General features: G+C 37.3%; 1 protein-coding gene across 8 annotated transcripts in view; it reads right to left on the bottom strand.

The window, feature by feature from the left end:
* Positions 1–13,867, bottom strand: part of LOC18441175 (Peptidase S41 family protein) — a 31,429-nt gene extending 17,562 nt beyond the window's left edge. Inside the window, exons 1-2 of one of the 8 annotated variants that reach the window (XM_020671559.2) lie at positions 13,699–13,867; positions 4,860–5,208 (exon numbers count right to left, since the gene is read on the bottom strand). In XM_020671559.2, the coding sequence (XP_020527218.1) occupies positions 4,860–5,208; positions 13,699–13,818 (469 nt within the window). In that variant the 5' untranslated portion in view covers positions 13,819–13,867. The remainder of the gene's footprint in view (positions 1–4,859; positions 5,209–13,698) is intronic. The other 7 variants (XM_011627620.3, XM_088872843.1, XM_088872845.1 and 4 more) reach the window with 7 other exon arrangements.
* Positions 13,868–14,829: the final 962 nt, after the last annotated feature.

Raw genomic sequence — 14,829 nt, 5'->3', positions numbered from 1 at the left:
CTCTACCATTTATTGTTTGACATTGGATGGTTGAGGAGCAGATAGGATACTGCTTTCATAAACTAAATGAAGTCATAGTACATTTCAGATAAAAAGATTCAGGCAAAATCAGGGTGTTTATTTATAAAAAAAATCACTTCTAGCTCTCATTACATGTAAACTTTGAAATGAATAAAAGAATTTCCCTCGCAACAAATTATTAATAAACTAGGATCTATTATCTTTTTGACATGTTAATGGGGTAAGAATGGAACCCCAGACATCACATTGTGGCTCTGCCACCCCAACCACTCAGGCCAAGACCCCATTCCTAAAAACCTAAGATAACTTACAAATAATCATTAAGGTAAAATAATATTATACACTCAAGGACCTCTAGCAAAGAGACTACAATGAACCAGCAACTTTATAGTACAATTCACCATAAGCACACCCAAACAACCTAGTTAATTCAAATAATCACGCCAGCACTCTATTTGACAACAAAAATCAATCAATTCCAAACATCTATGGAGTCCGAGCTTGTTTGCTTCTGAAATAGCCAAAAGCACACATAAGCTTCTTTCGTATCTAGCCTAGATTTTCTTTATTTTGCATCATTAGTTTTTAGTGTTTAGGGCAACACGAAGGCAACTTGGAGAACCACACATATTTTGGGATAGGATTACTTGCCAAATATGCTCTTAGTTTCCTGATTTTGGATTTAATAATGTTTTGTGTGCAAATTAAGTATTTTGAAGTGTTAAACAATTATAGATTAAAAAGCCCAGCCCATAAGCATGGAAAGAAAGAAGAAGCAGAGGAAAAAAAAAAAAAGACATCTATCGAAACTAGCCATGAATTATACTGAACCCCAGAAAAGCACAGGCCATTGTAATTACTAGTGCAACAACGCCATGAAATATTAATAAGGTAATCTATCTAGAATCACCTCAGAAGATATCTAGGGGTTTATTTATTTCCCTATTGACAGTGATGAGCACATGGATGCTTAAAAATTATTGTAGCTCAAAGAGAAAGGAAGAGGCGGCATTGTTCGTGATTAAAACCAAGACTAGCAATGGAAGCTCAGAAATTTTTGTTAGCTAATCCAAAAACCTTAGTTCAAGAACATACTCCCAAAATAAAATTGTCATGGAATAAAGAATCTCATAAATGCGTATGCTAAACAGTTGAAACATTCCAATCCGAGTTTGATACTGAGCCATTGGGCGTTTACTGTAGCTGTCAGCGAGCGTGTTAACCTCAGACTGTCTTGTATATATATATATATATATATATATATATATATATATATAGATATGTATATATATATATATATATATATATAAAAGTAATGATCTTATGAGACCCTCCCAAACCCATGTGTGTAGGACCCCAAAGGATCACCATTAAATTTGACACAAATCTCTAGAAAAGTTATCATTTGGGTGTGAGATTTGACTTTTGTAGAGATATATGCAAAATTTAATGGTGATCCCTTGGGGTCCTACACACATGGGTGTGGGAGGGTCTCACAAGGTCATTTCCCTATATATATATATATAGGAAGATGCTAGGGTGAGCCCACTAGCTCACAGAATAGTACAAACCCAATGGCTCAGATTGAATCTAGGCCGAACTAACAGCTAAGAGTGTTTGAATTTTAATTTTTTTCTACAAATCCAAATCACTTGAAATTTTAAGTGAATGTTCTCCTCATCAAGCCGCACCTAATAAAAATATAAAAAAAATAATCCGCAAAATTAAAAATGACCAAAATACCTCCGAAAATTTACGGGGGTATTTTGGTCATTTGTTTTCATATAAAATAGTTGTTTAAGATTTTTCAAATATTCACCTATTTTTTATCAACACACGTCTAAAATTTCAAGTGATTTGGATTTGTAGAAAAAAATTAAAATTCAAACAATATCGAGCATCCGTGATCGTTAGATCGGCCCAGATTCAATCTGGGCCATTGGGCTCATTTTTTCTTGTGAACCCATTGGCTCACAGAAGCCTTTTTCATATATATATATATATATATATATATATATATATATTCCTTATTACCACTCCGAGTATATTATGTATATAGAAAAGCTACGCTATGCAGCATAGCGTATAGTGGTGAAATACGCACAGCTGATTTTTCTAAAGCTGACAGGCCACCTTTGCTCTTTCTCTCTATCCAACCACAAAACCAATCTAAAAGGTGACCAACCTATCAACGCAATTTCTCTCTCTCACTAAAACACTACAACCCATCAACCCAATTTCCCTCTCTCTCCTCCTCTCTCACTAAAATGCCACAAACCATCAACCCAATTTCTCTCTCTCACTAAAACACCACAACCCATCAACCCAATTTCTCTCTCTCACTAGAACGCCACATCCCCATCAACCCAATTTTTCTCTTTCTCTTTCTTAACTCCACATCCATCTAATCACACCACTCTGTGTGAAAAAAACCCAGCTTCTTCACCATGGCATAAGAACCCCCATAACCTGCAATTCAAGAAGAGAGAGAAACCCAATGTATTTCATGTTGGGGTCAGCTCATTAAGCAAAACTTGGATGAAGGAAAATGGGAAGACTAAGAAGAGGTCTCTAATCAATGCAGAGGCTTCTCTACAAGGTTTGCACCTCTTGCTCCAAAATCACCTCAGGATAGATGAAGCTAGGTTCATGGCAATTCAAAACCTCTTTTGGGTGGATGGGTACGGGTTTTTGGGTCTCTAATTTTGAAGAGCTAGCTATCCACAAGTAGAGAGAGAGAGAGAGTTGCAGACATATATAGAGAGAGAGAGCAAGGCATAGATATAGAGACAGAGTCGCAGAGAGAGGCCAGAGAGAGAAAGATAGAGAGAGTATCAGAGAGAGTCTAGAGAGAGAAAGGTGCAGAGAGAGGCATAGAGAGCGATGCAGAGTGGGTGAGACGTCAGAGAGAGAGGGGACAACTTATCAAGGTGTCAAACCACTTTTGAGTGTAGTTTTGTGGAGAGAGAGAAAGAGAGAGGGGGGGAGGATACCTGTCAGGGTGTCAGGCCACTTTGTTGTATATATATACTAACTAACAGCTACAGTGTTAACCCAAAAGTCTAGATTGAATCTGGACCGATCTGATGTCAACGACCTCATTTCATAATATAATTTTAATATTTTTCTACAAATCCAAATTATATGAAATTTTAGGTATCCATTCTTCTCATCATAGTGCACCAAATAAAAAAATTAAAAAAATAATTTGTAAAAAATAAATTTACCAAAATACCTCTAAAAAATTTCAAGAGTATTTTAGTCAATTTATTTTTAGCGAATTATGTTTTTGTTATGTTTATTAGATTTTCCTATTTTTAAATAATAGATGCTCAAAATTTCAAGTGATTTCGATTTATAAAAAAACATTAAAATTCAAATACGAACACTGTAGTTGTTAGCTAATGAGCTAACAACAGCATCTTTTCCATATATATATATATCTATATATATATATATAAACACTACGCAACGCCTATAGGCGAAAATGAACAGTTATTTCGTCTATGCTCATCACCGTCCAAAGTTCATCGCACGGTCACAGATGTCCGGCAGTGTTTCGATTTTCATTTTTTTTTTACAAATCGGAATGATCTGAAATTGCATGTGTTCATCAAAAATAGGAGAATCTAATAAAAATATAAAAAATATAATTCGTAAAATATAAATTGACCAAAATACCCCTGAAAATTTACAGGGGTATTTTGGTCAATTTATATTTTGCGAAATATTTTTTTTCATATTTTTATCAAGTGTGCCTTACTAAGATGTAAAAACGCTCCAAATTTCAAGTCATTCTGATTTAAAGAAAAAAAAATGAAAATTGAAACACTACCGACAATCGTAACAGTGCGATGAACTTTGGACGGTGATGAGCATAGGCAAAATCACTGTTCATTTTCACCTATAGGCGTTGGGAAGAATTTTTAATATATATATATATATATAGGGGAATGATATCATGTCACTGTGCCGTTATAATATAATGGAACCTCACTTCTAGTATGTTTTCGACATTAGTATGACCCCAAAACTTGCACAAACCTTCATTTCATCCTAGTAATCAATCCCCAAAAAAATAAAATTCAATTTGCACCCTAGATATGGCCAAAATGAGTCCCCTCCAACAACAAATTTAGACTATTCATTTGGTGAATTTCAAGATCTAGGCCTTCATAAACTCAAAATCATTTTTTCATTTCCCACATTGTTCATTTAATGATAATAAAGCCATCTAAAGAAATTGGAAAGGAAAAAATCATTCCAAGACCTAGATCTAAGCATCTTATTAAAACGGATGGAACATTAATGAGGCTTAAAAAACATTGTCTAGGTTGCGTTTTCAAATTTTGCTTTTTGTGATTGTTCTTTGGAATGAAAAGAGTGTATATTAATAAATAAATTGGGGTCAAACAAATGGCTCTAACATAGTTTTTGAAGATCGTTTCATTATATTATTATATAATCGTTGCATGAAATCACTCCCAATATATATATATATATATATATATATGGAAAATTCTTAAAAAGACCTATAGGCGAAAATGAATATGTTTCGCCCCACCACGGACTTGCTATGTTCGTGGCGGTTTATTGAACGGATGGCGCAATGTCTGTAACGCTTCCGTGTGAATTTTTTACCATCACAGACATAACCGTCTCAGACATGCTAGGTTCGTGGCAGTCGTTTTATCCACGCTGTCTGATTTTTTTCGACGATGATGAGCCTATAGGCGAAATCACTGTAGCATTTCATCTATAGCCGTTGTGTAGTCTCTTCTTATATATATATATGGTGCATTTTAAAAGACTCTTAAAACTTAGTGTAAAGTACTTACATGATGGATTTTTGCTGACAGCAACGGATACTAACATTATGATCATCAAGTATATTATTGATCGAGCAACAATTTTTGAGAAACTATTGTAGACCATCTCTCTAAATTTCCTTAGTTTTGGAAGAGCAATAAAATGACTGCTGAATTTCATTTTTTTGGAGTCAAGCATCGACCAAAACTGCAGCACAAAGTATTGGCACTTCCATAATGGCTGAAATATTGAGATGTACTTGAAATTTCTCAAGAAAAACTTGAACCCCTTTTCTCCACTTGATTGAATATGTCTGCTTTTCGGCTTGTTAACAATTTTTAAAGTCTCCGTGAATTTTGTGGATCTCCCCTGGATTATCTACAAAAGAAAAATTACGCTCCATTCATTACAAACAAATAAAATGTTGGGATAAGATCTAGAAATTCTAATTATAGAAGTTCCATAGTTCATTTACCTCAATTAAAGTATCACTGCACACTACAAACAAAACTAACTGTTACGTAAGATGCTCTATAAGATGTGCATGTGAAAATTATAACAACTAAAGGAACCTCAGACAACATCATCAAGAAGAAGAAATAATAACTTGAGTACAATTTTAGGTAACTACTGTTGGGTTTTGTGCTCTTTAAAGGCTAAGAAAACTTGTAAAAATGATACTTTATAGTGGAATATGCACTAATGTGTGTTGACTAACTATAGGTTGGGAGGTTTATGGCTCAGGTTATATCCAAAACCTTACCTCTGAGCACGTGGCACTACCGAGAAGGGTTTGCAAAGAGTCATCCCTTGTTGAAGTCGGAGAGATGCCCAGGGATGATGTTTGCAGGCCAAGAGAAATGTGTAGTCTCCGATGTGCGGTTGTAGGCCTGTGAGAGCAAGGGCCGAAGCCTCAACAAACTTTTGCTACGGAATGTACATGATAGCCACATTACTTAGAAGCAGCCCTATAGAAGGACACATGTATAGTGCATAGAGAGAGCCCCCTTTGCACTATAGTGACAAGTGTTAGACTTACTCTTAAAGGGGGACTGAAATGCACATTCCAAGATCATCGTTCCGTTATTTATTAACGATTTGACAAGCCAATCATGAGCCCCTACATTGAGACTGTGGGTCTTTGTTGGGTTGGATGAGAAAACAATAGTGGATCATGGTTTGGGTCAAAAAGTGTCCTCATTGTCACTAATTTTGAGTCGATGGTATCAACCCACTTCTAAATATTTTATTTTTGGTATTAGAAATATTTTTGTGATTTTTATATTTTCTGAAACTTTTCAGGAACATATTTTGTACCTAAATTATAGTGGAAGATCGGTTATTGCTCTTGGATAATATTTATTTGTTTTGCCAATGAAAATAAACATCCTAGGTTGTATTTAGGATTTTAGTTTTGATTTACAGCAGTGTATAGTAACCCATGTAAGTGGAATTCAGCTACATTGAATAAAAGAAAAAGAAAAAGAAAAAAGTTTTAATTCACTACCTTGAGTTTACATAGCCACTCCTTTCAACTACAAGATCAGTGGAATGTGTGATACTCTCAGATAAGCTTCAGTACTAGGTACGAGTTACCAAGTACTACCCCAAATAACGGCACTAGTACGCAATATTGGTATCAGTACAAAAGGGTGTGAGAACTTTTGGATACCCGCTACAAATGTCCGTTGTTGTCACAATCCATGTTTCTATGCAACCGGTAGGATTGGATTTCCATGATACTAGATACTAGTGCGAAAGAGTATGAGAACCTTTAAATACCTTATCTTAGAAAGATACATTGTTTTCTAGAGAGATGAATCATGTTTCCATGCCATTTGTAGTTTGGTAGTTCGGCTTTTCTTTCTTTTTTTAATAAAAGGTATTGTTAGAATCCAAAAAAGAATATCTACTCTTGATTCATCTCATAGTTAGCCAAATCCAACATTCTCCTTAATGTTTTGTTAAAGAAACAGACTTTAGAGTTTAGAACGAACAAACACACCTCAATGATAGCTTCCAAACCTACTAAGGGAGCAACATACTCATATGCACACCTTTGAATCAAATGATCAACAAACCTAGACACAAGAATTTTTTTTTCAAGTGCTCAACAAGATTTTAGTTTATAAATTCTCAAATTAGTTTCTTTTATAGTCCAATATATCTCTACAATGAGATAAAGAATGCAAAACAAAAATTTTGTTAACATAGGGGCTAAATTTTAAAACTAGGAAGCTAAAATTCACACGCAATGCACATTACATAATGAAAGAGTACACACACGCACACGCGCACAAACACACGCACCACCCCCCCCCCCCACACACAGACACACGCTCACACAGAGATGTAACCAAAGCATAAAAGTACCACGAAGCGAAGAAGAGGAGGAAAGGGAAGAGAGTTTAGAACCTAGACTGACACATAAATTACCAAAAAAACAGAATCCTCCATATCTGGTCCTCCTAAATTAATCTGCACCTTTCCCCAAAAAAAAAAAAAAAAAAATCTCTAACCAACCCCGCACGCACTCCTCTGAGTGTCAACCCAACACAATCCGCTTCCTCAAATGGCGATACTTACTTGGAATATTCAGAGCTTGGACGAACCCATCAAGAAAAGTCTGACATCAAGTACTCCGCAAAATACCACCCAAAAATTCTAACAATTAGTGAAACAAACAGCAACCCCCAATACCTCTCCCTCACCAGCTTGATATGGGTGAGGAAACCCTACAAGTGGAAATTCCTTCTTCCCTCACCAGCTTGTTCCTTAAAATTTTACTAATAATTAATATATGATGGATATCTAAAAACTCTATACATGTCAACAAACTCTAGTTTACATAATTCCAAAATTTCAAGAATTTGTAATAAATGTCATATTTTTTTACAAATGCATTATTAATAAATAAAGTAATTTATTTTTTTATTCAATCTAAAAATGCTGGGAAAGTACTTAGTTAAGGGTACTCAGCCTTGTTCCTAATACTCATGGAGAAATGTGATAAAGGCGACCCAATAAAGGAGAGGGCTGTCAAAGACATCAAGTCCAATTATAGAAGAAAAATATATGGAGTCCAATATTAAGGAATTCTCGCGTATAAATAACCTAAAATCTTAAGTCTTTTGCCTTTTCAGAGCTCTTTTCTTAAAAAATTCTAGTCTAGTTCTGAGTGGTTTAGTCCGTGATTCCTATAAATAGGATTCTCAATTTTAGAGAATGGGCTAAGGCCTTGGCGGTAGTACCATGGAGCCCTATGATGAAGTCTCTGACTCTATTCTCACCAAACGGTAGGGGCCCAAATCCCCACTGACTCCCTTTATTTTTTTTTTAAGGATTCTCAATTTCAAGTTGATGGGACCATGACTCCAACAATGTAAGAATCTCGATTCCTATTGGATCAAAGCGTGATTCCCAAATGGTAGGAATCATGCTTCATGCATTGTTTGGACGATGACTTCAACAAAAGAAATCATTTGTCCACCTGCAATTCCGTAGTTTCGATCCCTGAAACAATTCGAAATCACAGGCATTTCCAACAACTATAACTGAGACCTAGTTTTGGGCCCAGCATGACCACATCATGGCCCTAAACCAACCCCTATGTGCATCATAGGAGACTTCAATATCACCAAACAGTCTTTCATGAAACACGAAGGCAGCCGTATCATGGCCAACATGTCCACCTTTCTGATCTTCCCCAAAACGGTGACACCTTCTCTTATTCAAATCCTTAAGACTCCCCCACCCTCACTAAACTAGATAATTTCTAATTTCCTTTGAGAAGAACAATATTCTCCTAGGTCTTCACACAAACCCCATTCTCCTTGATATCAAAACCATCGCTGTCAGACCACGGCCTTTTTGCCTCATACAAATGTATTTGGAACATGGTGACCACAACCGACTAATACCCCTTCGGTGATTATTTGCCTCAGTGAGGGCCGGCTTCACACTCTATAAGAAGCTCCAACTACACAAGAACAAGCTAAAGCAATGGAATCAACAGGAGTTTGGGCATCTCATGATGAAAAAGGATGCTTTCTCAAGGAAATTATGAATCTCAACCTAACTGCAGAAACAGCATGCATATCTAATACCCAATGAGAGAAGGAGACCGAATTCCTCTCGGTCCAAGGACAGATGAAGTAAATGATTGAAGGCAATTATAACACCGCCTTATTTAACAAGACAGCAAACTGTCGGCAACGAAACAGCACCATTCTTCATACAAATCTTCAAAGTGTTGGAGGTGTAAACCAAATCATAAGTGCCTACCTCAAAAATATGGTTATCACTAAAGCTTTAATCCAGATCGAAGATTGACAGCCTAAATTTCCAAACGCATCAATAAGGAGTACAGCAGGCCAGAATGCCCTTTCTCATAATTCAAAATTCAGAAGGTCATGACTCATGACCAATCTCCAGCATGAGAAAGCTCCTGGATCGCAGCTTTCTGTTTGCCCTCTTTCCACAAATTCTTGGACTCCCTTGCCCCAGATGTCCAGCTGACAGAGTCATAAGGAATCATCCACAGGGGGATGAATGCTACCTTCCTCACACTAATCCCAAAGCCGGGAGCATAAGAGTTAAAGGATCTAGACCAGATAGGCCTTATAAATAACTCTTCAAAATTATTGTGAAAGAGCTTATCATGATCACTTCAAATATTGAACCATGCTATCTTGACCCCACAAGGTGTGTTTGTTCAAGCCGTGAGTACACACGAGTGCACCCACACTAAATACCAAGCAATTTATCCCTGGCCTATCCTTAAGTTCAGCTTAGAGAAAGCTTATGATCATGTGGATTAGAGGATCCTCGAGGAGGTCACGGGTATCATCAGATTTGGGACAAAAGGAGAATCAAAGGCTACATATCATCCCCCTACTTCTCTATCCTAATAACAGTCGTCCTAATGATTTTCTCCCCACACAAACTCCCCCTCCCGCCACCCAAAAAAACAAAAAAAAGGAAATGAGAGACCTAGGCCAAAGAGACCACTTATCCTTCTTCCTCTTTCGCCATCTTAACAAAGATCTTCAGTAGATTGTACAATCAATGTTGGCTCAAGCTTCTCAATAAGAAGTAGTCCTCCAATTACTCATCTGCGTATTGAAGATGACATGCTTGTCTTCTGGGATGCAGACACATCTCAAGTCAATACCATAGCTACCGGGATCTCCTGGCAGGCGATCCCTTCTAGAATCTCGATTCTGTCGCTCCTGGAATGGATCTCTAAGGGATCTCGAATTTTAAATTTTGGGATCTCGTAACCCAAAGATAAGGATCCCGATTCTTGTTGTTAGGGATCTCGATCACAACCTTAAAGACTGAGACAACAACCAAACTGATGATTTTCTTTGTTCATAGCCAACTAGCAACACAAATATTGCTTGCTTGCTATAAATAATGAGATCCTTACTTTAAAGAGTATACATAATCCTTGATTATCATACACTTTAAGGATGGTAACAAGATCCCCAAAAGTTGGGATCAAGATCCCCAAAAGGTTGGAATCTCGATCCCTAACATTTGGGAATCTCGATCCCTAACATGTGTATTGTACGGACAGTGTTCCCAAATCCCAACCATAGGGATCTTCTAGCATTTCACGATCCCTCGCTCTCTATCCCGATCCCGGTACCATTCCCGCTTCCGATCCCAACAACTATGGTCAATACCCTATGGTTGTTTCCTAGGTGACTCGAACTGGCAGCCAACCTCAAAATATTAATTGAGGTGGCCATGCCCCTTTCAAGTGTCCTCCTAGCCAAAGGTGGGGGTGTATGATTAATATCCTATGAAAAATACATGGGGCATCCTCTGAATCTTGGAAAACCTAGCAAACACCAAGGGGACAGGGTGATAGAGAGCTTTGATAATAGACCAGCGAAGTAAAAGGGAAAATTCTTGTCTTTTGGAGGGCACAAAACACTAATCAAATCCACCTTCTCAAACACCTCGTCATTTCAAATGTCCATTTTATGGATGCTGATATCCATAGAAAATAAACTCGAAAGCCTCATGATGAACTGAGTGAAATTGTGCTAGTGGAACACATGTAGCATAGATGATCAAATACAAGACCATCTACAAACAGGTAAGAATGTGGGACTTAGGGATCAAAAATGTCAAGGACTGCAGCTCAACACACATTGGAAAGTTGATAAGAACAGAGATTTTCCACAGAAAATCAGAGATAAAACCGGAAGAAAAAGAGATAAAAGCCCACTTCAAGGGAGGAAGAAGGCCTTCTTCAGGTTGCCCCAAATAATAAAAACCATCATTATTTTTCCAATAACTACAAGACACCTCTTATTCTCTTATTTTCCCACTAATAAGGGACCTTAATAGAAATATAAACTTAACCTTAATAGAAAATATAAACCAAATATCTTATTCTCCTAAAAACCTCTACTTACTCAAATCATTTGAATCTACTTATTCAAACTAAATGTTAGGATATCTTATTCTTCTAACAACCTCTACTTACTCAAATCATTTGAATCTACTTATTCAAAAAATTGAATCTACTTATTCAAACTAAATATCTCCTAACATCTAGCAAGATTTCCCCTAACAAATTTATTACATATTCAAAATATGGAACAATGCAACCACATTATTCCCCCCCCCCCCCCCAAATAAAATCGACCTCGTCCTCAAGGTTGTGTAGAGATTATTATTCTAGCTTAATAGAGATGCTACCAAGTTGCATCCTTGAAGCCATACTAATTTCCTAACTCCACAACTATCTCCCCTTAATTTTTCCCCTTCATCCAACCAATTCTCCTCCATCAAAAATAATTGTTGGGATTTGCAATGATGTCATGCGTTGTACTTCTCATCGCAGTTGTAAAATAAACCCTTGTCATGTCGTTGTTTCATCTCCACTAGAGTAAGATACCTAAGGGGTGGGATTCTGGACTTAGGTGTTGAGGCCAAGCTAAAATTTGTAAGTTGTCTGGCGGTGACTTTATTCTGCCCTTGCTGGGATACCCATTGGTATTCCAACTTATTGTCTTGCAATCGCCCAAGACCCATAGCTGTGACCAATGTTTGAGGCTTTAGCATATGAACGTCATACTGGACCTCATCACTGATGAGAAACTCCTCTAACAACCAAAAGGTCCGATTAGGTAGCCTCCCAAATCGTGTATGATACTCGCAAACCAATGTGGTTTGCACCACCAAAATCTTCAAACTAAGACGGTCCAAATCATGAACATAATGCCTTTGCAAATTACTCCCAAGATGATGGTCCCTTGGCCCTTTTTAGCCAATGATACCATTGTATGGCCTCTTTTTCGGGATGAAAAAATGCCACTAAAACCTTTTGTTCTTCTTGAATATTGTTATGTTCACCAAATTACTCGGCTCAACAAATCTAGCCGGTAGGATCTTCACCATCAAAACGGGGAAAATCTACTCACACTGTCTTCATCTGGTCAGCACTTCCATTATTAGTCCCATTGGTTGGTGTTTCTTCTACTGTCACAGAAAATCAGAAAAATCTCCAATATTTTTCCAAAGACTACAAGACAATGAGGGACCTTAGAAGAAAATATGACAAAATTATCTTATTCACCTAACGGCCTCTACTTATTCAAACATTTGAATCTACTTATTTTTCTTTTGAGAATGTGAATCTACTTATTCAAACATTTGAATGTACTTATTCAAATTGAATATCTCCTGACACCAAGCAAGATATTCACCTGAACAACTTCTTACATATTCAAAATATGGAACAAGGCAAGCGTATCAGAAGTGGTGGCACTACGCCACTCAAGAAGGCCACCTGCTGCAGCAGGAGATTAGGCACAGGTATGTTCAGATGTTCTGGTTGACTCCCAAGGGGTTCAGCCGATCCACATGCCTCTAGGACCTGTAAAGCCATTGCTAGTACATGTACTGATTTCTCTTCCCAAATTCGATTCCAAGTTATAATGAGTGATGAAATTAGGCTTTGAAAGGACTTGCAGGTGGGAAACAAAACCATAGTACTTGTCCTCTCTAATCTCTTCATCATTACTAAAAACGAGGAAGTTCTAGTATCGAGTAATTGTGAAGAAATTGGAGGACACACCATTTGGTGCCCCCTGGTTATAGAAGGAATCTTTAACTCCTAGATTCAGAATGTTGTCCTTGCGAAACCAGCTAGATTCGCACTTCATTCCCAGAGTAGGGCAAGACCAGATGATCTGGTCCCCTACACATGAAGGCCACTGCCCTATTTTGGACTACAGACCACAAAAATCTTAAGTCCTCCTCCTAGCTGTCGACCAAATTTTGATGGCGGCACCATTGGCAAAGGAGGCCTGGCCGGCATTGCAGACATCTTTCAAAAGCCAACATTCTGGTGAACAATGCCACTGAAGCTAAGGCTAAGGCCCTGTTGGTCGGACTACAAGAGTTCAACAGAATTTAGGGCTCGTTCAAAAGGGAGTTACTAAAAACCATTAACTGAGCAAAAACTAGAATCAGTTCATCCAGGAAATTGATACCTATTTTTCACCAGATTTTTTAAATTTCTCAAACACACCAAGTTTCCATCAAACACATTTGCGCGAGACTCAAAACTCAATCCTCAGGCGAGCAATTTTGAAAACAAAACTCCCCAGGATCCAATTCTGCGAAAACTACGTACACACCAGTCAGAAGTGTTGCCAACCCTCCGAGGTTTTCGTTTTCACCCACTAAGAAGATACTACCACAAACACATAAAGTCATTTTTCAAGGAAATTGTTGCCAATCCTCCGAGGTTCTGGTTTTTGCCCATTAACAAGATATTAACATTAATACAAACAGACATTTCTCCACGAAAAAGTGAGAGAGTTTATCAATGGGTTGTCATACCTTGGTTTTCAGAGGCTTGCGAGCACGGAAAGTGAGGAGGAGAGAGGGAGCAGAGCAGGTGGTTTTTAGGGTTTTTAGAGAGAGAAGAGTAGGAGAGAGAATGCAGCCCATGGACGCCATTACCGTATCCACTACCAAACCGCGCGCCACAGGTCTTTGTTTTTTCAGGATTCAAGAATTGGACCATATCTATCAAGTTTGAAAAGACCGTTACGATATTTGCCAGGGACCTAAGTCAAATAACGGTAACGGCTTTGAGCACAAGAAAACGGGATTCATCCTTAACATTTTATAACAGCAAGGGCGGTTATGAAAAAAAAAAAAATTTCCAAAAACGGAAAATGATTTGAAATCGAAGAAAACTGCAAAATAGGGAAAGTAATGAAACAAAAAAACTGAAAACATGGAGTAATATGTAAAATAATATTATTTTTTTGCAAAAGGGATATTTTCTTTTCTTTATCAAGGCTGTTATTTACTTTATTGATGTTTCAAGATTATTGTTCTGTTGAAAGTTAGAATTCAATGCAAGGAAAGGTATGCTGTTATATAAAAACTGTTATATCGAAAATGGCATCAGTTATCACAGAACGTGTTTTATATGACTAACGCGACCCTTTAGTTTATATACATCATGGGCAGGGTTAAGTTTCCTTTGTAACGACCATTATTTTCAGTTATAATGGTTTAGAGTTTAGACCAGCCGTTATAACGTGATAACAGCTACCATAATCCTATGGCCTTGGCTTTTTATAAAGGTAGAGGGAGTCATGGCAACAAAAGGACTTTGCATAATAAATAACATCCGCTATTTCTATCAGATTTGAGTTTCCAGGTTCGTTATAAAATAATGTTAGAAGTGCAAATAAAGTGTCTTGGAAAAGAAAAATATGAGGTCAAACCCTTATAAAATCGTAAAAGGGATCAAAGAATCTCAATTTACAAAGGAGTGCTTGCTTTCAATTTTTTATTTCAGGTACTTTTTCAAAAAATATATGTTTTAAAAATGCTTAAATGCCGGTGTAAAAGGTTGGGAACCCTAAACAAGTGAAGGCATTGGGGTAGTTGACTCACCTAAGAGGCTCCAACCAAATGATGGGAGTGCATGGGCTTGTTCAAGGTGGTTCAAAT

This window comes from Amborella trichopoda, chromosome 7 (assembly GCF_054954075.1).
Source record: "Amborella trichopoda isolate Santa Cruz 75 chromosome 7, AtrichopodaSantaCruz75HAP2 v2.0, whole genome shotgun sequence".
Lineage (NCBI taxonomy): Eukaryota > Viridiplantae > Streptophyta > Magnoliopsida > Amborellales > Amborellaceae > Amborella > Amborella trichopoda.
This window is presented reverse-complemented; position numbering and strand designations above follow the sequence as displayed.